The sequence below is a fragment of the Prionailurus viverrinus genome, chromosome C1 (assembly GCF_022837055.1).
Source record: "Prionailurus viverrinus isolate Anna chromosome C1, UM_Priviv_1.0, whole genome shotgun sequence".
NCBI classification, from domain to species: domain Eukaryota; kingdom Metazoa; phylum Chordata; class Mammalia; order Carnivora; family Felidae; genus Prionailurus; species Prionailurus viverrinus.
In genome coordinates, this window is record NC_062568.1 from 126,311,113 (window position 1) to 126,330,647 (window position 19,535).

Sequence of the window (19,535 nt, forward strand, 5' to 3'; positions counted from 1 at the left end):
GTGATCAGATATTCAAGAACAGTTCCTTTCCGGGCGAGTATTTGCACATTAACGATAAATTGAGGACTTTAAGTAATACATAATAAAAGAATTTAAACTAGAAATTTACACTCAAAGTTGAGGCAGATATGCTCTGTATCCAAGACCAGAGGCAAAGAATCTGTTGCATTTTTAGAAAAATAACAGAGAATGATAATGCGTAAACAACTTCAACAACACATGCCGCTGTTTAACAACCTTGGCATCTGGAAACTTTCTCTTTATATGCCTTTAACTTAAAGCCTTCATTTTGCTTTATTCTAAGTGGAGATAGAGAGCAACTGGTCACCATTCTCTATTTACACTTGAAAGCTCATTAAACTTTAGCACCACCAAACAGCACCACTCAGGGGACACATAAATGACCTGATATTTTTCACTTTGGCATTCTGCAGCAATTTAAGGCAGCGGGCTATTTGTTACAGCTTTTGGCCGGGAGGAACTGCCAGCCCAAACTCACAGCCTTCAGGATCTCCCTGCTGCATTCCCTAGATTTTGTCAAATGAATATAGATTAACTGTAGGGAGGTCTCCAGTCATGGAAATTCCAAGGAGAACTACTTTGGTTGTTTGGTTTCCAGGGGACCCAGGCTTCTTATCGAGCAGTGATTCATTGAGTAGCTACCCCTGTGGTACCAATGCCTCTTCTACTCCTAAACTCATTGATATCTTATATAAAAAAAGAGGGAATGGGATGAAACTGTGGTTAAAAACTGTGGTTTTAACTGGCATTATTCTGAAGCAATTCTGATATTAAACAAAGAAAATAGCTTTTTGAGTTTACCTATGTATGTCCCTTGTACACTCAGATCCTTACCAAGGACAACACTTACTCTTTTCAGACTCCTCCTGGATCCGTGCTGCTCTTATATGTTTTGTAGGACATTATGAAAATAAATGAGAATAATAAACTATTGTAAAAGGGAGTAATACTTATTTGGGGTTTATGTTATCCTTATGAAAAACAAAAGCACAATCTAATGAGGTTTTGCTTTCCAATTTAGGGACCAACGGGTGAGACTGGTCCAATAGGTGAACGAGGACATCCTGGCCCTCCCGGCCCTCCTGGTGAGCAAGGTCTTCCTGGTGCTGCAGGAAAAGAAGGTGCAAAGGTATGACATGCTTACGGAATTTTCTTGGCTAAAAACATCCATTTACTTTCCACTGTAGCTTTTCATCACTTGTCCATAGGGTCTCTAACTGTTAGCACAGTGTTTCAATGGATCAGAAAGATGTATCAGTAAAATATTTAGTTATTGTACTTCAAGGTGTGACTGAACAATAACATAAGACCACTTAGCATCACTTACATAAAGCCATCCATGTATCTACATTCTTTTTTTTTTTAATGTTTATCTTTATTTTTGAGGCAGAGAGAGAACATGAGCAGGGGAGGGGCAGAGAGAGAGGGAGACACAGAATCCGAAGCAGGCTCCAGGCTCTGAGCTGTCAGCACACAGCCTGATGCGGGTCTCAAACCCTGAACCATGAGATCATGACCTGAGCCAAAGTCAGACGCTCAACCGACTGAGCCACCCAGGCGCCCCTGTACATTCTTAAATATGATTAGTTCATTATAATGTATGTGGCATTCCACACAATATTCTCATTATTAAATAACATTTAGGCCTTACTTCCAGGTTAGACATAATAACAGTTTTGCTTATAGAAACCTGTAGAAATTATTCTCCGTGACTAATGTGTACTATATTCTTTAGGGTGACCCCGGTCCTCAAGGTATCTCAGGGAAAGACGGACCAGCAGGACTGCGTGGTTTCCCAGGTGAAAGAGGTCTTCCTGGAGCTCAGGTATAATCAGCATATAGATAAAGCATCTGAATGAGATTGCTTATTGAAACATTTTTCTCAGGACTTGACTAGGTAAAGATTCATGAGTAATAAAGGGGAAATATGTAACCATAAGCATTGATTATCATAATATATATAGCAATATATATTTGTGTCTAAAAACACTTCTTAACATCTTCATTTTAGAAATCCTACCTCCCCTATTTATATTCAATTCACATCGATTCATTTTCTTTGTTTTTATTCTCATTTCCCAGGGTGCACCTGGACTGAAAGGAGGGGAAGGTCCCCAGGGCCCACCAGGGCCAGTTGTAAGTATGATTATAATAAATAGCCATGCTACCCTTGGTTGCAAATTATGGCTCTTCTTTCATTACTCTCATGCTGTGATCCCACAGTGTGTGGGAGAGAAAATAAACACACGTCAATCAAATCAGTCAATGCCTGGTTTCTACTAATTGCATGTGCTAATGAGTGCAGACACAGAAGAGTTTAGACGATTGGAAATATTTACTCCAGTGCTGCTGTCAGGAGGTAAAAGGAGCTAACTTGCTTCATAAATGCCCAAGGAAATAAATCATAATTTGTCTTATTGTGAGTACTTGATGAGACTTGAATTTTGTCAATGCTTTTAAAAAGCAGGTTAATGTAACCTTATGAAATAACCGGAAAATGAGAAAATATCAGATTGTTACTTCACCTTTTCTTTTTTGAGATATAGATCAATCCAATCCCTCTGAAAGCAATTGAATACAGTCTTCATTTTCTCCCATGAATTCACCTTTGTTCTTACCTTTTCTCAGAAAGGTTACCAGTAATAGCCAAATTGCCAATTTTAGTGGCCTCATCTCATTCTCTATTTTATTTCACCAGTCTGAAAAGCTGGAAGTGGCTTTAAATCCTCTCTCAACTTTCTAGTACAAAATGTTAAAGTCATATTAGTGCCCCCTCCAATGTTTTTTTAAGGTGTCCCTTTTCTTTCTTTCCACTGCTACCACCTTTGCCCAGACTCTTTCCTGTCTCTCCTTGCTTAATAGTGTCTTCATTCATGCCTTTGACTCCATCCCTTTAGCCTCTGCAGTTTTGCCCATTGGTTCTAGAATTACCAGTACACTGTGCCATTCCTCTGCTTTAATGCCTCTCATGGTCCCGTGCCACCTTCAGAAACAGACTCCTTAGCATGACCAAGTCATCCTCATGGCTTGGTGCCAGTCACTGTAGCTTATTTTATTTGCCTTATTGACTACATCTAATTCTACCCAATTTAATGCACTGAACTTCTTGCTTCTCAAACTACCATGATCTTTTACACTTTGCAGAGAGTATACTATTTACTTTTCCCCTTCTTACAGAAGACCCCATTTTCCCTTTTCTACTTGACAAAAATTCTACTTATCTACAAAGATCAAGCTTAAATGTTAAATCTCTATGTGGTCATCTCTCGACACTTTACTTCCATTTCATTTTTTGGTGAAATTTTTTCACCCTTAGTGCTCTTTGTTATGGTTTGTGTTTCACAAATTACTTTGGAATATAACCGGTTGTCTCTCTCATTAGAATGTGAGTTTCTGTATTTTAGTACATTCACAGCATGGTGTCTGACAGACAGTAATCATTCCATATCTACCTATTTGAGTTGTCAGAAAGCCTTATATTGGAGTAAAGTGTATATGGCATAACTAATACTGAGAACGTGGCATTTTTCCTTTGGCTGATTGATTAACATATTTAAGCTGAAGATCACATAAATGTCATATTACAGTGATTAAGGTAGGTGTGGACATATTGTAAAGATTTTTTCAAAAGAAAAATAAATATTTAAATAACTATATTTGACCTTCTATATGTGCAAAAATATGTAGAACACTTAAAATATCCTGATAAGTAAGTGCTGGTAGCACTAGCAGGAACAAAAGTTGAACACAACAGAAGTTTTTATTTGAGCATAGAATCTTCAAAATGTTCAGCACAATGCAATCCATTTAATCAGAATTTCATATTCTAAACTGATTTTATTTTAGAATATATATATACTTTTAAGATCAAGTTATTGTATCTGTGAAACCTGAATCACCATTACAAGAATTAAATTGTTTAGTTTTAGGGCCCAAATAATGCTATCTAAGTGTTTGGAAAAGTTAATATCCATGTATTTGTATTTGTATTTGCATAGTATACACAAGAGATATACTTTAATAGACTGTTAATCAACAAGTATTTGCATATATAATTATGTATTAAATATGATATAAAATCTAATATTTATTTAGTCAGCTTTAACACCATTTATTTGGCAATACTACCTACTTCCTTATATACAATTAAGTTCGATAGAACATATCCCTTTAAGTGACCTTAAGGTAAACCCTTTCGAAAAGAAACACACCAGCCTCTAAACAGCACTGCAAGACAGTCAATGATTAGATGCCTAATGGCATACAAACAATAAACATTAATTCTGCAAAGTTGGGAGGCAGAGAAGAGAAAGCAGCAAAAAAGGTCATGCAGGAGGTGGCCCTTGAACTTGGCTTCACAGAGTGCAGAAGATTGAAAGATCATTTAAGAGTGAGAAAAAAAAAAGATAAGGCATTAGGGGATATCCGATCTTATTAAAGCGAGTGCTTTGAGAGGAAGGACTAAAATTTGATAAATTCTTGCTAGGATCCAGGCACTCTGCTACATATTTACATAATTTAAAGCTAGAGCAGATATATAATATGGCATATGATTATTGAAGTTCTAAAGTCGTAAGTTGAAGTAATTTGAAGTTTTGAAGGTTTTGGAGCAAGTGGAGTAAAAAAATACAGTCTTTTGGAGTAAAAAAAATAAATTTTAGGGAAAATATCATTGTGTATAATATAGAACATAAATGGGAGAGACTCGAGCATGAAAGCTGTGATCAATGTCATAATATGAGTGAGCCAGTGACAAGGCCAGTGGGAAGTCGAAGGACAGTGCGGATGTCACAAACACTGGGATGGCAGGAGAGGATTTATTACTAAGATTGGATGTGGGCAGTGAGGAAAGATGAAAGCTGAGTGATACCTTAAGCTTGTGTCCTTGTGGGAATGACAGCTTAGTGTTGCCTTCCATTCCCAGAGCAATTTTACCTGGTCAGGATCAACAACAACAAAGACAACAACAACAAAGACTTTCACATGGAAACCCAAAACCTCTCAGCAGTCACAAGAGATTTTAAAAGGCTTTATATTTTGCTAATAGAAATGTTCCACAGATGCTCACTGTGAGTTCAGTTATTTTGAATTAACACCTTTTCCCATAATAAATTCACATATCTAATTCTGTATCCATCATCCAATGAAAATTCTTCATCAAGAGGAACCACTGAAGACATCATTCATATTTATTAGTTCCTTATGCTATTTCTATAATTGCTATAAAATGTACTAAAGAGGTTCATGATGATGACTTCTAGTTCGTAATAAGTTTTAACCAAGCCTTGTTTACTCTATCTAAAACAATTTTTTGCATGTGAAATTTGATTGGAAAAGTTTTTATTCCAAATGAAAAGACTAAAAGAAAAAAGGTTGGGTGCCTAGGTGGCTCAGTCGGTTGAGCATCTGACTGTTAATTTGGGCTCAGGTCATGATCTCACATTTCATAGGATTGAGTCCCTCATCGTGCTCTGCGCTGACAGCACAGAGCCTGCTTAGGATTCTCTCTCTCTCCCTCTCTCTCTGCCCCTCCCCATTCTCAAAAATAAATAAATAAACAAACATTTTTTAAAAAATAAAGAAAACTGTTGACTTTCTAGATGTAAATCATATTTTAGCCAGAAAATTTATTCATGTTAATTCTTATTTTTTGTGGTTCAAGACTTTTTATGGTTTTAGGTTGCAATTGATAGTGAACACAAGGAATCAGGAGTGGTGACTGATTTATCAAGAAAGATCACAAGTTCTATTTTGCAATGTTGATCAACGGGTGACATCAACATATCAGAGGAAAATATCTGGTCATTTGGTGAGAGACAGCCAAATTCTAAGTCATAAGGGATGAAGGGGTAAAAATAACCTGTAGAATTTCTTGACTCTATAATAGATAGTTCTCAGTTTTTATCAATCTCATACTAACTTTGCCTTTGAGATTTTGACCATGTCATGGTAAATGCAGGACTGAAATTCATAAGAATGGAGAAGGATGGGATTTTGCAGTTATTCATATTAAAGAAAAAAAATATTAACGTGATGAATTCTCTGTGGGAAAGAAGGTGGATAAAGAATGTGAAGGGTAAAGGAAATAAAAAAAGGACAGTGAAGCAATGTTAAAAGTGTTTATTCTTGGGACGCCTAGGTGGCTCAGTCGGTTGAGTGTCTGACTTCAGCTCAGGTCATGATCTCACGGTTTGTGAGTCTGAGCTGTCAGCACAGAGCCTGGAGCCTGTTTCAGATTCTGTGTCTGCCTGTCTCTCTATCCCTCTCCCACTTGCACTCAGTCTGTCTCTCTTTCAAAAATAAATATTAAAACAAAAGTGTTTATTCTTTCAAACCTTAATGCTAGGAACTTTATAAATTTTATTTGATTTGATTCTTGCTACCTCAGTAGATATTATCATTACATTTTTAAAGGCAAAAAGTCAGAGGTTTAGAGAAGGTAAACAACCTATCCATGTTCATGGTCCTTTGGAGATAAAAAGCCAAAAAGCCTTTGGAGACATTACACAGACTCATTTCCAGATAAGTATGCCTCTCACTCTGCAAGCATTTGCTTAATTAAGTGTTCTCTTTCTCTATCTCTCTCTCTCTACCTCTCTGTACCTTTCCACCTCTCTCCACTTCTCTCTGTCAGTTGCGTTTTCCCAAGTCTTCCTGACCCTTCTCCACTGCTGTGAATAATTTTGTTCAAAGGAAGAAAGTTACAGGAGTTAACATGAGAGCTAACTGGCTTTAGTATTCCTTTACGTGGTCTTTATAACTAATTTGAATGAATGTGAGATCAAACTGCTTAACCAGACGTACAGTTTGAATACTTAATGACTATAGATGTTTTCCGTATTCCATTGTATCTTTAGCTTATTAATCCTATAATGCAATTTTTAAGGAGCCTAGGTGTGCTGTGTATTTCTGGATTACTAGAGAAATAAATTCCCTCATTGCACAGGATATTGATGAACTAAAACTAAAAGCCTTAAGTAGGGGTTTTATTAATTAACAGTTCTTGCTCACAGTGAGATTTTTAAGCTTCGTACATGTCACAATTTTGTACCTTATGCACTATATTTTTTATGTATTCTAATCCATACAAAGCAAAATATAATATTTAATAGCCAGCCATCCAACCTTGTGTCCATATGTTTATTTATAAATATTTTTGACATTCAGTCTCTTTATTCATAATCCATTCAGTCAGAAATACAGTCTGGGTTATCTTTGTCACATTGCTATGATATGCTACGGAAGCGGGCTTACTGAACTCTGAAAGGTCTAGCTGTGATGTCATTGGCTTATGCTTGGAGGAACTACGATGTGTAGAGTTTTATCAGCCAAAGGGATCTGTTTGAGGATATGAGAGATTGCTTGATGCAGGGCCCTCGTTATGAATATCCTTAGAAGAAATCTCTTGCTACTCCTAGCTTTAGAAATCTTTGTAATTTCTTTAGCAGTTAGCTAGCTTCCCCATCCCCTTTTAACTTATGAATTGTGAAACTGATTTCTCTTTTGGCTTTGACTTACAGAAATCATAGGGTCAAAATTTAGGAACTTTCCAAATTCAGTTCTATCAAAAAAGTACATGTGATATGCTTTAATATTATCTATACTATTTTATTATAATTAATTTTTTAAGTGTTGGACAGGACCCATTGAATTGATTTCATAACCCATCAGTAGATTATGGCCTGAAGTTGGGAAGGACATTTGTCTATAGTATGCATTTTTAGATTACTAATATTGTTGGTTCTATCTTTTGCCATAAAAGGCTACTGTCTTATCTATTTTTTTGCCTATTTCTTTTTCTTTGTCTTTTTATTTATATTTTCTTAAATTTTATGTCTTCTTTGTAAACTGCTATACATCTTTTCTTATGGAAAAACTATAATTAAATATCTGAATACATTAGCCAGTCTATTAAGCTAAAATTATATAGATTCATTAAATAGATATTTCCTGCAAATAGCTTATGGTATACTGAAGAAGACAGATATGAAGTAGATAAAACAACGTAATAAATAATAAGTAATTTCTTAAAATATAGAATAAAAAAGACAAGATGAGAACAATGATTTTTCCATGTTCTAATTGTAGCTATAAATAAAAATCAGTTTTATATATGGAAAGCAAATTTTCTAAAGGTTGTGCTACCAGAAGTCATAATATATTAATAAACAGTTTTTAGTGTTCCCACTTAAGATAAACAAAATGATCCCAACAGGTGCTGTGACTTTGGGCTTTTAAAGTCTGGCAAAAACCAACCGCTCATGTATGCATGATGTTGTACACAAGAGTTGATAATAGATGTCAGTCAAAGCACAAGCATGTTTTCTGATCTCAGGGGGTTTACTTACTAAGTGGATGTCTTGATGAACACACACAAAGCAGAAAGCAACCAAGGACTGAGTGGCAAGAGAGGAAGGCAGTGAAGAATTTTTCTCACATGTTGAACATAAACTTGAGTAAACATTTTATATTTGTGTAAATACACAATATATAAACATACTTATGCAAGTAAATTCTCAGATTGTACCTACCACTTATATTTTCACAAAAGAAAATCAAGGAAAGTGTATTCCCTAAACAAACTCTCTTGTGTATATGTTTTTTTCTGATATGGAACCACCTCCTTACCAATAGTTATTTCTCTAGAAATAAGAAGATTAAAACAGAATAGTGCATTTAATAAAAGGCTTACATTCTTACAACCACATTTTTCCCCCTGAGAATGGTTGCAGTTAATGTGGAGATAGTATATATGAGAAGGGGCCAGACGTATAGCTTATAAAGGTGAATGTCCAAGATTTCAAAATTGTGCCATCCATACTTTCCTATGATTTCTATTTCATGACTATCTGCTGATAATTTTGACTTTCCTTTTCCTCTTTGTGTGCTTTTATTTTTTCTTGTCATCTCTTTCTTAGGAGTTTGCATGCATTTCCTATCATAATTCTTATTTTTGTCTAATTTTTTTTCTACACCCAATTCCAGAGAATTTTCTTTTCACTGGCTTTTACCTAGTCCTCAATCAAAGGAATAGATAAATTCTTAAAAGGATTATACCTACTGATTAATTCATCATATACCATACTTTTTGAGATAGAGCGCATTTTCTCTATTGGAATCCAGGTTTATTATAATAGGTTTATTATATAGGTTTATTATAGTTTATAATAATAGGTTATTATGACATCCAATCAGGGATGACCAAAGGATAGAGATGGTAGGGATTAAAGGCCAAAGACTGAGATATTGCAAGATTTTGACTTAATCATTTAGTATTTATGCTTTATATTCTGGTAATGCTTGATATTTTATCTGAATTTTTGGCTTTATGATCTATGACATGTGTAATCTGGGGAGTTTGGGGGTTCCTCAAACTCATTTTGCCGTGAAGGTCAAGTTTGCCTTAAAAGAAAGGGCAGATTTTTTTCCTCCTTCTACCTGAATTATTGTAGTTTGTAAAAACTTGTGTTCATGCTTTAAATAAAAAAGGGTGGAAAAAATCTCTACCCTTATTTTAACAGTGTTACCTTAGATGTACCGTATAACCTGGATCTTAGTTTTCTCTTCTTATAAAACTCCTCTCTAGTGGGCTGCCTTTTAACTGGATCCTGATGAGATCATTTCTCTGTTTACCACATTTGTTTACTTTACAAACGTTCCTCAGAATATGAAACACCCGGTGAAAATAACAGGAAATGCTTATCTGGATGTTCTCCTGTGTCTGAACAGTTAGAGGAATAACCACTGTTCTCTTTGCTCCAAGAACATAAACTGATACTATTGCTTCTTGTTTTATTTTCATTGTAAAGTTTAGGGGAAAGGGCTGCAGAAGAGGATTGGCTAACATAAAGTTAAAGAAAGGTAACTAAATCGAGAAATGTAAAATTCTCCCTTTTAAAAGCAGCTAAATGTTCACCTTTCAACTGAAAACATGTGACCTGTAGTGATTAATATTTACTATTAAAATCACAATATTTTATGATATTATGGTTATTATAATTCATGCAAGTCAACATATTCTATTGCCTTTGCTTTTGCACAGCAAAGAAAACAATAAAACAAAAAGACAACTACTGAATGCCTTTGGAAAACTTTTAATTTGCCATGTTCCCATTGCTATGGAAATAATGAAGTGGGAAAATGATATTTCTATAGTTTTTAGCCCTTTTTTGTGAGTTATTTCCATTTAAGCAATTTTGATGTGTTAAATATTCACCATTGATGTAAAACATGAGTATACAAACAGTTTAAATTAGGATTAAAGATACTATTCTGTGGAAAAATCTCTACCATTCTTCTAATAATATAACCTTAAATATATAAAATTCTGGACCTTAGTTTTTTTTTTCCCTATTGAATTTTACCACTACGCTCTTTTGAGATTGCATATCTATTTTTGAAATATATAGATGTTCATGGACAGTTCTCTTAAGATCTGTTGCATTTATACCTCACGACAGACGTTGCTCAAAGAAACTTAGAGGTATCACCACATGAAGCATCACAAAAACCTGAAGGCAAACTATTTCTGTCCCCATTTTATTGGTGAGAAATGTGAGCCATTGAGTGCTTGGTCAGTTTGCTCAAGATGGGAATGTTAGTGGCTCCATTGCTGGAAAGGAAAAAGATCACATATACAACTGACACGTTTATTTACTTAGGGTCTGCTATGTTCTAGTAACTGTTCAAAGTTCTGGAGGTCAGTGAAAAAAATAAGCAAAAATCCCACCTTTGTGGAGCTGATCACTTATCAATTTAATCTATGTTGAAACCCAAATGCATTTGTTTTAAATGGAAAATTTTATTTATCTGACAATTATAAAGCCCTCTGCTCCTTACCTAAGCTGGTTAAAGAGCTATGTAATAATTTCTATCACTATAAATGTCTACCCTTCATGGAAAAAAATGCATTTGCAACGTTTCTCAAGGGCTGATACCTACCCTAATACATTTTGTATTCCCAGTCACTGTCAGAAGAAAGTAGATTCTAACTATGTGTTTGTGGAATGTGTAAATAGGTTCTCTTTTTAATATTGGTTTTACATTTTTTTTGATGAGATTTCTCCAATGATTCAGTTGGGACTAAGCGATTCATAAGGCTTATTCTTTTAAAAGTTGGCCTGGGAATATTTTTAAAAGATTTGCAAGTTTGTAAGACCATTTGCTTAATAGGTAGGTATCATCAGAGATTTTCACTATTCATTTACAGATGTATAAAACAAAATCATTGCAGAGCATGCTGTTATTAGAAATATCTAGACTTATAGAATGTTTGAAATAACTAATGGAAAAAGAAATCACAGTTGTACTTTAGGGCACAAATATACATCCAGATAGTCTCTTCTTATTGTTTTCATCTACTGTTTCAAAGTTAATGATCTGTGACAAGATCATGAAGCAATATTTTAACTGCAGGAAAGTAATATGTTTTTATTGTTAATTTTAATGCAGGTTCTACAAGCAAGATGGCAATCTGAAATTTAATCTTATGAATGCTCCAAGGGAGTAATTAAAATAGTTAAGCTTCACCATAAAAATAGCATATAATATCTACAAACTGTACACATTGTCATTGATCCAAATCAGCATTCTTTCTTTTTTTTTTTTAATTTTTTTTAACATTTATTTATTTTTGAGACAGAGAGAGACAGAGCATGAATGGGGGGAGGGCCAGAGAGAGAGGGAGACACAGAATCTGAAGCAGGCTCCAGGCTCTGAGCTGTCAGCACAGAGCCTGATGCGGGGCTCAAACTCATGGACCGTGAGATCGTGACCTGAGCGAAGTCGGACGCTCAACCGACTGAGCCACCCAGGCGCCCCTCAGCATTCTTTCTTGACTTGATGTACATGACATTTCATTTGATTAATGTTAAATATTAAACAGACTTTGGTAGAAAATTAGTAAGCATTCTTTTCTTAAGTAAGGCTAATCATTATTTTCATATAGCTTCTTGGCATAATGTATCCAGTTAAGGAAATACATATTTCTCTTAATTGTAATACCACATTTTCTAGATAAAATATATATTCAATTGATTCTCTCTTTCCTGCAAATTTGGGAAATTTCTATTGACTATACATAAAAACATTTAGATCCTAATTTTTTTAAAGTTAATTTATTTATTTTGAGAGAGACAGAGATACAGCGCAAGTAGGAGAGGGGCAGAGAGAGAGGGAAACAGAAGATCCAAAGCAGGCTCTGTGATGACAGGAGAGAGCCCAATGCAGGGCTGGAACTCATTAACTGTGAGATCATGACCTGAACTGAAGTCAGACGCTTAAGTGACTGAGCCACCCAGGTGCCCCTAGACCCTAAATTTTCAACATATCTATTGTGTTCATATATTTCATGGAAACACCAGTGCATATCTCTAATTCTATTATCATGTTCTTACATTTATTGCTGTTACTTATAATTATTTGATGCATACAGTAAATATTTTCTGCTTTGGAAGCATTGATGAAGAAATCATAGGGATATTTACAGAACAAAATTCAGTATGCCCAATGGTGCATTTATTCCTTCAGAAAATAATGGTAGAAAGCCTAGCATACTACGGTAAGTTGTGCAAGAAACATTTAGAAGGATGTTTCATGCTTTAAATTCTCAGAATAGTACAACCTTTAGAAAAGACAGTTGTCATCCTGTGCCTAAAGAATGGCTAGAATTTTTAAACAGTGCAGGAAAAGACCAAAGACTTTCCAAGGTAGAAGGTAAGTGTGACCAACCATTCAGAGGTAACAGCAGGCATATTGTATTAGAGGGACAGTGAAATCTATGATATATTAGGAGAAAATAATTTACACATTACAATACTAAAATCTAAAGTAAAAAAATTCTGAGTATGTGTATATGAGTATTTGGGCAGGGGGAGATCAAGGATAAATACATTCTCAAAAAGATACATTAATCCAAATTGTTTATAGAGTTCTGTACATAAGAAGGAATAGTTAGCTTTTAAAAATCAAAGGTGGAACATAATGAAAAAGTCCCACACATGTGTTGAATAATTCTCCAAACTAAAAACAATTCTTTGGTTTTGAAAGTTAAATAAAAAACAAAAACAAAAAAAAAGCTTGTAAGTAACAGTGACAAGAAGCAAAGATTCTAATGATTAACAAAGTTTAAATGAACTATATGAATGACAGAGAATGACTATTAAGATGAATGACATAAGCATTGCCATATTCTTTGAAGTTTTCTCATTTTAGAGGATGTTCAATGAATATGAGCTCATTCTGGTAGAAGTGGTCTTAAATGGCTCTTTCTCCTATTTATTAAGATTTAGCACAGTATGTTTGAATTATAGTGGTACAAACAATCAAGGATTCTTTTTTTTCTTTCTAACACTATTTATGAAGTACTCAGTACTTAGGAAGATCTTTGTGTGGATTATGGCACATCAGGCCCTTACGGTATTTATCTGAAAAATAAGCAAACTATATTGGAATTAAATTATATTGCATATACAGAGTAAATAACACAATAATTGCTTAATAGTCCCGATAACTGGAAAATAATACATTTTTTAAATATAAGTTTCTGCTTCCTAGTGAATTTCTTATCATTCTAGTCTCATACTTGTCGACCTCAATACAGTCTAATATGATATCTTCTTTGGGTAGTCTTCCAACATTTGGGGGTTCAATGTCAAACAGAATTAAAGAGAAAGATTTCATGGCCTGACAAATCAAAATTGCATCTCTTTTTGTACAGTCAATTACAAATAAAATAGCACTTAAATTGGATGCTTAGTTTATATTTTGATAACACTAATGAGTAGTAATCCTTTTCTGAGATTTTACAAGTAAAATGTTAAAGCAGAAATGTAATGCGGTCATGTGGTCTGCACCAGTGTTTCAGATAAGTAGAGACTTATCTTTAGGGAGCCACATTATATACTGTCTTCTGGTGATATTTTTCTATTACAAAAAAAAAAAGTGCTTTATCTTTCTCTCTTTGTAATTCAAAGAACACCTTTTTATTTCTCTCAGTTTCATGGTCCTTTTTCTTATTCCTCTTGTTCTTCTCCTCACTCTTCCTTTCCTCCACCTACTTCTCTCTCTGTCTCTCTCTGTTTCTCTCTCTTCTCTCCTCCTCCTCTCTGTCTCTGTTTCTCTCTCTCTGCTCCTCCCTCCTTTCCCTACCTCTCTCTCCCTCCCTCCTCCTTGCCCTCAACCTTATCCTCCAGACTTTGCTTCTGACCTCCCTCTCTCTAATAAGTAGAGACAAATCTTTATATTCCTTTCACTTTTAGAGCAGTACCTCTTGAATGCAAATATACTTAGAGGACTCTACTCTTATTTTTTTCTTCTGCACTGGCCTCTGAAATTATTCATCCAAAGTATGCCACCTGGTTAATACTTATGCCACTTGTGGTTGACTTTTTTTTTTCATAAAATATTTTAACAGGGGCGCCTGGGTGTCTTAGTCGATTGAGTGTCCAACTCTTGATATCCGCTCAGGTCATGATTCCAGGGTCCTGGGATTGAGCCTCGTGCAGCATGGAGCCTGTTTAAGGTTCTTTCTCTCTTGCCCTCTGCCCTCTGCCCCGCTCACGCTTTCTCTCTCTCTCTCAAAAAAAAAAAAAAAAATATATATATATATATATACACACACATACACACACATACATATATATATATACACATATATATGTATATATATTCTTTAATATTATTGAATTTCAAAAACATTTTTACAGAGGCTAGATGTTTATTGTCTAAAAAACTGCAATTTTCCTTTGTAATTGTTTCTTCTTTAGTATTTGAAATATGTAATTGGTGAAAATTTAATTTTCAAACAACTCTTGATTAATTATTATGCAATATGAGGAACAATTTCTGGGTTTGTTTTTAAATATATACTTATTATAGCTCAAAAATGTCACTTTTTGTTTATATCAAGCTTAAATTTCATGATTTCTTTTACCATATTTTTGGAGTTTCTCCAAATTATTTGTCTCCTAAATTTAAGATACACTGTAATTAAAAAATCTACAACAGTGGTTCAAATAGTCCTATAACAAACAAGCAAAAAATTAAAGACAAAATCACTTTTTCTAGTGGCACTCTTAAGATTATTGCCAATAATCTCAAATCTATAGTCTCTTAATTCCTTTTTAATTGCTTTAGCATTCAGATACCTGGCTACATAAAAACTATTCTCTGTACCTTGTGAATTTAGCTAGAAAAAAATCATATCAGGAAGTTAAGTAGTAAATATTTTTGTAATCTTTTGTAATCACTGACTATTTAGATACAATTGAATAGGCACTAAATGTAAAGAAATTCCAATTAAATAACCTTTGGGAGTCACTGATATCACCAGTAGAGAGAAACAGTGGGTGGCTTTGTGGACAAAGCACAAGGAGTGCAAGGTCAGGATTTATTTTGTCCAGCTACATGATTTTTCTTTTTTTTTTAAGCTTATTTATTTTGAGACAGAGACAGCACGAGTGGGGGAGGGGCAGAGAGAAGGAGACAGAGAATCCCAAGCAGGGTCCATGCTGTCAGCCCACAGCCCAGTGTGGGCTCAAACCCACAAACCGTCAGATCACGGCCTGAGCAGAAATCCACAGTTGGATGCTTAACCAGCTGAGCCCTCCAGGCTCCCCTTGACTAGCTACATGATTATGAGAAGGATAAATGACCCCTGAGCCACAGGGGTCTCACCTTTAAAACTGACACGCTAAGGCTTCTGTCAACTCAGTGGGTTTTTTGTGAGAATAAAAATGACAAAATGAATGTGGAATGGCTTTGTAAATTGTAAAGCACTATGTCAATACAAACTGTTGTCATTATTATCACTGTTCTTGTGTTCATACAGAATTGATTCTCTACCTAATAAAATATAAATTAGAACAAAGTCAATAATTCATATTTGTATAATAAAAAGATTTCCAATTATATGGGAAGTATAATGTTAGAAAATAAATGTTAAGGTATTGTATTCTCCAGCTTTTATAAGTCATTTCTTCTATAATTTTTGAAATGATGTTATTATCTAAATATCTTAATTTTAAGGAAAACTGCTAGTAATCATATTTTCTAATATTTCACATTTAGTTCAATCACAAAAGAAAATGGCAAATTATAACTTAGCCATCCATCCAGGGATCTAATCCAAAGAAAAAGTTCTTGTTATTTTTCATTAAATAAAGTTGGAAATAGTAAATAGGTTAACTTGAGCTTTACATGACTTAGTAAATATGTTTGCATTTCCTTTATTCTTTCTTTAAATAATGATTTCTTAAATGTCTTACATGTTATTTTTTTAAGTTTACATATTAGGTATTTTTTAAGCAAATTAGTTGAAAATATATGGCATCTTCTTTGAAACCCAATTGGACATACCTAATTATATGAATTATACTGTCAGTGTTCATAATAAAACCCAACGATCCCTGTCAGACTCTAAGATAAATTAAGGACCTATTTTCTGGGAAAAAGTCCAATCTCTGGGATAGTGATTATCAAACTTTATTATGTAAAAAATTATATTTGTAGCCTAATGCAGTGACAATTTCTGAACTCTTTTTTAGGACTTTGAAATTATGATTCAGCAAGTTTGAGGTGAAGCCCAGAAATTGCTTTGAGAAATACTAGTCTAGAAAATGTATTCTGCCAATCCGTAATAATACAGGAGTAAATCATATAAGTTATTTATTGGATTCGTGTTTCATAAAGCATTGTGAACCATTTTGAACACTTAAATGAAAAAAAAGATACTTGTAAACATTAAAGCTTTAAAAATTAAAATTTTTATATCAATGTTTCCTAATTTCAATATCTGCGCTTAATATTGGGGCTAGAAATTAATCATTCAAATAGTACAACTATTCCTATTTGAGATCTTTGAATTGTCTAAAAGTGACTTTACATTATTTACTATACTATGAGACTCTACTATTAAATAAGTGATTCTTAAGCCAGTTTCCCATCACTAATAATAAAATACCTTTTTTCCCCGTGTACTAGGGCTCACCAGGAGAACGCGGATCAGCGGGTACAGCTGGCCCAATTGGATTGCCAGGGCGTCCAGGACCCCAGGGTCCTCCTGGTCCAGCTGGAGAGAAAGGTGCTCCTGTAAGTAATTTCAAGGAGAAAATACATTATACTGCCATTCTGCACAAGTTATTACTTTTTATTCAAGGATATTAGTTCTTCATACTCCACTGCCTTCTCTCTGCATATGTGCCTGGCATATAAACACACCTCTTTTTATATTTATAATAGAGAAAATTTCAAATTCAATTAAATGAGATGACATTTTCCCACACTTTATGAAACTCTAAGACCTGTGAGGGAGTTGGATATTATGAATGTAAAAGGCTTCTGATTTTGCTCCTTTTAAAAAATAAAATTGGAGTTTTGATTAAAACTATACTTTGCTGCTTTATATTAGAAGTATGCACTTTTCACTCCTCTTGTATTACAAGTTCATATCCAATATTTCCAAAGTCTGTAAACGAAACCCATAGAAAGTGGCTGCTCTTCTCACATAATTTGAATTTTGATCTACAGTGAATGAGATGGAAAACATTTAACCAATTATTTTATCTTATATTTATTGGATTTAAAATTTTTATTTTTAAGTGATTATGGGCTATAGTCTGTTCATTAGGCTTACGTTTCTTTGTCAAGATTTCTCTGTTTTTGTTTCTGCTTTTGATTTAATCATATAAATGTTCCTAAAAAATTCTCATCCTCCAAGATTAAAACAAACTCATTCATAAATGTGGATAAAATGGCTTTAAAAAAAAGGTCCTTGAGTGCTAGAAAATATATCCAGGGCACACCATCATGAGGGCCGAGAGATTAAAAAGTATCCTTTGTTGAATATTAGAAAAGACCACGAATACTGAAAGCTGAGTAGAAGGAAAATGAGAGAACAGGACTTGGTCTGTTGGGCATTCATGATAATTCTTATGGATAATTACAGTGGGGTTCAAATGAAGGCGGTTGATAAAGAAGTGGGATAGGTACACATAGAGCAACCCAAGTAAGCCATATGGCTAAAAAATAGTGGGACAGTAGGTAGCAATACAAGCAGAATTGAATGCATTGCCTCTTGTCATTATGATGCACATGTATTTATCCACAACCAATAATAAGAAAAGAATCAGTGAAGAGTGAGGAAGTTAAGGGTGTCAGAGTAGACTAGAGCTGCCAACTTTGAGCCAATCAGAATTCGGCTGGGAATTCAGGTCTGTAATTTGTTTAGCTCATGATTTTGGCTAAGCTATTTAACCTCCCAAAACCCAGGAAAAGAAGATAAGTACAGTATTTCGTGAGGATTAGATGAAATGGTAGTTCTAAATTACTTTGTAGAATTGTGATAATAAGTCTTCAGTGAGCCATCATCATCATGTTTGTGGACCAGAGTTGTCACAAAAAAGGGTGGATTATAACCAGAAAATAAATTGACTTTTGAGTAAGGAGGGGTGGATTCTGTGAATAGGGTACAGGTACAGGCTAAATATAAGATCATGCCAAGTGAAAGGACATGGGGATGAGTATCTGCTTCTATCAAAATGTTAAGGTAAGATTCAGCTGTTAATATTAGCAAAGGGGTAGGAATGATGAAATAAAGACTGCTTAAGGAGAGATGGATGATGTTTCTGGTAGTCCCGTAGACTGTGGGCCAGGAGATGCATACATAATGGAGGAAGAGTTTGTCATCTTGCAGAGTTGTAAATGAAGAATCTAAATTTAGTGTGGTGTAGAGCAATTGAAAGATTTTCTCCTGACTCCACACAGACCAGAATCAGAAGAAATAAATGGCAGGTGATTCTTGGCTAGCAATCATGTGTACTATAATGAAGGCAGGTAAGAATTAATGTGTCTTATTTATGGATACTCTCGTATAAAAGAATTGATTTTTGGAGTCCAAGCTCTAAAAGAAATCCACATTTAAGGAGAAGTATCTGAATCAGCAATGTGGTTAAAATAGTGAAGTTCCCTGTGAATAACACAGCACATTTTTGGAGTATAAATAGGTTTGAGATATTGCAATATTTGATTTAAAGGAAATAAAAGGTCTCCACCAGGGGTATGTCTTGCATGATAATTGGGGAAAGTTTTGAGAAACCAGGTCATATGGAATCTAAGAAATTAATGAATCGGTTTACAAGTTAACTTTGTTTTATAGATAGTTTGTTATTTTTGTTGTCAGTAAGTAATCAACTCAACAAATATTCCTTAAGTGGCTACTCTGGGCCACAGGCCAGAGGGATGCAATGGAATGCAAAAACAGACATAGTTCTGCCCTCACACAATTTATTGCCTGATGGGGCAATTAGATAATAAGCGAAGGACTACTAAGTACATGTATAATTACAAGCTGTGGCTAGTGATATGAAGGAAAAGTCAGCTTGTAACGGAATGGAGCTGGAATCAGGGCATTTCCTTGGACGGGACACTGATGGTAGAATATAAAAGGTGAGGAGGAATTATCTAGGGGAAGGGTCCAACTAGGTAGATTCAGGCAAAGTGACAGGAGTAGCATGGAA

At 34.5% G+C, this 19,535-nt stretch overlaps 1 protein-coding gene across 1 annotated transcript in view; it reads left to right on the plus strand.

The window, feature by feature from the left end:
* The window catches only part of COL11A1 (collagen type XI alpha 1 chain), a 182,563-nt gene that overhangs the window by 113,208 nt on the left and 49,820 nt on the right, over positions 1-19,535 (plus strand). The window contains exons 39-42 of the mRNA XM_047868859.1: positions 1,043-1,150; positions 1,757-1,846; positions 2,104-2,157; positions 17,002-17,109. Coding sequence (XP_047724815.1) covers positions 1,043-1,150; positions 1,757-1,846; positions 2,104-2,157; positions 17,002-17,109 — 360 coding nt within the window. The remainder of the gene's footprint in view (positions 1-1,042; positions 1,151-1,756; positions 1,847-2,103; positions 2,158-17,001; positions 17,110-19,535) is intronic.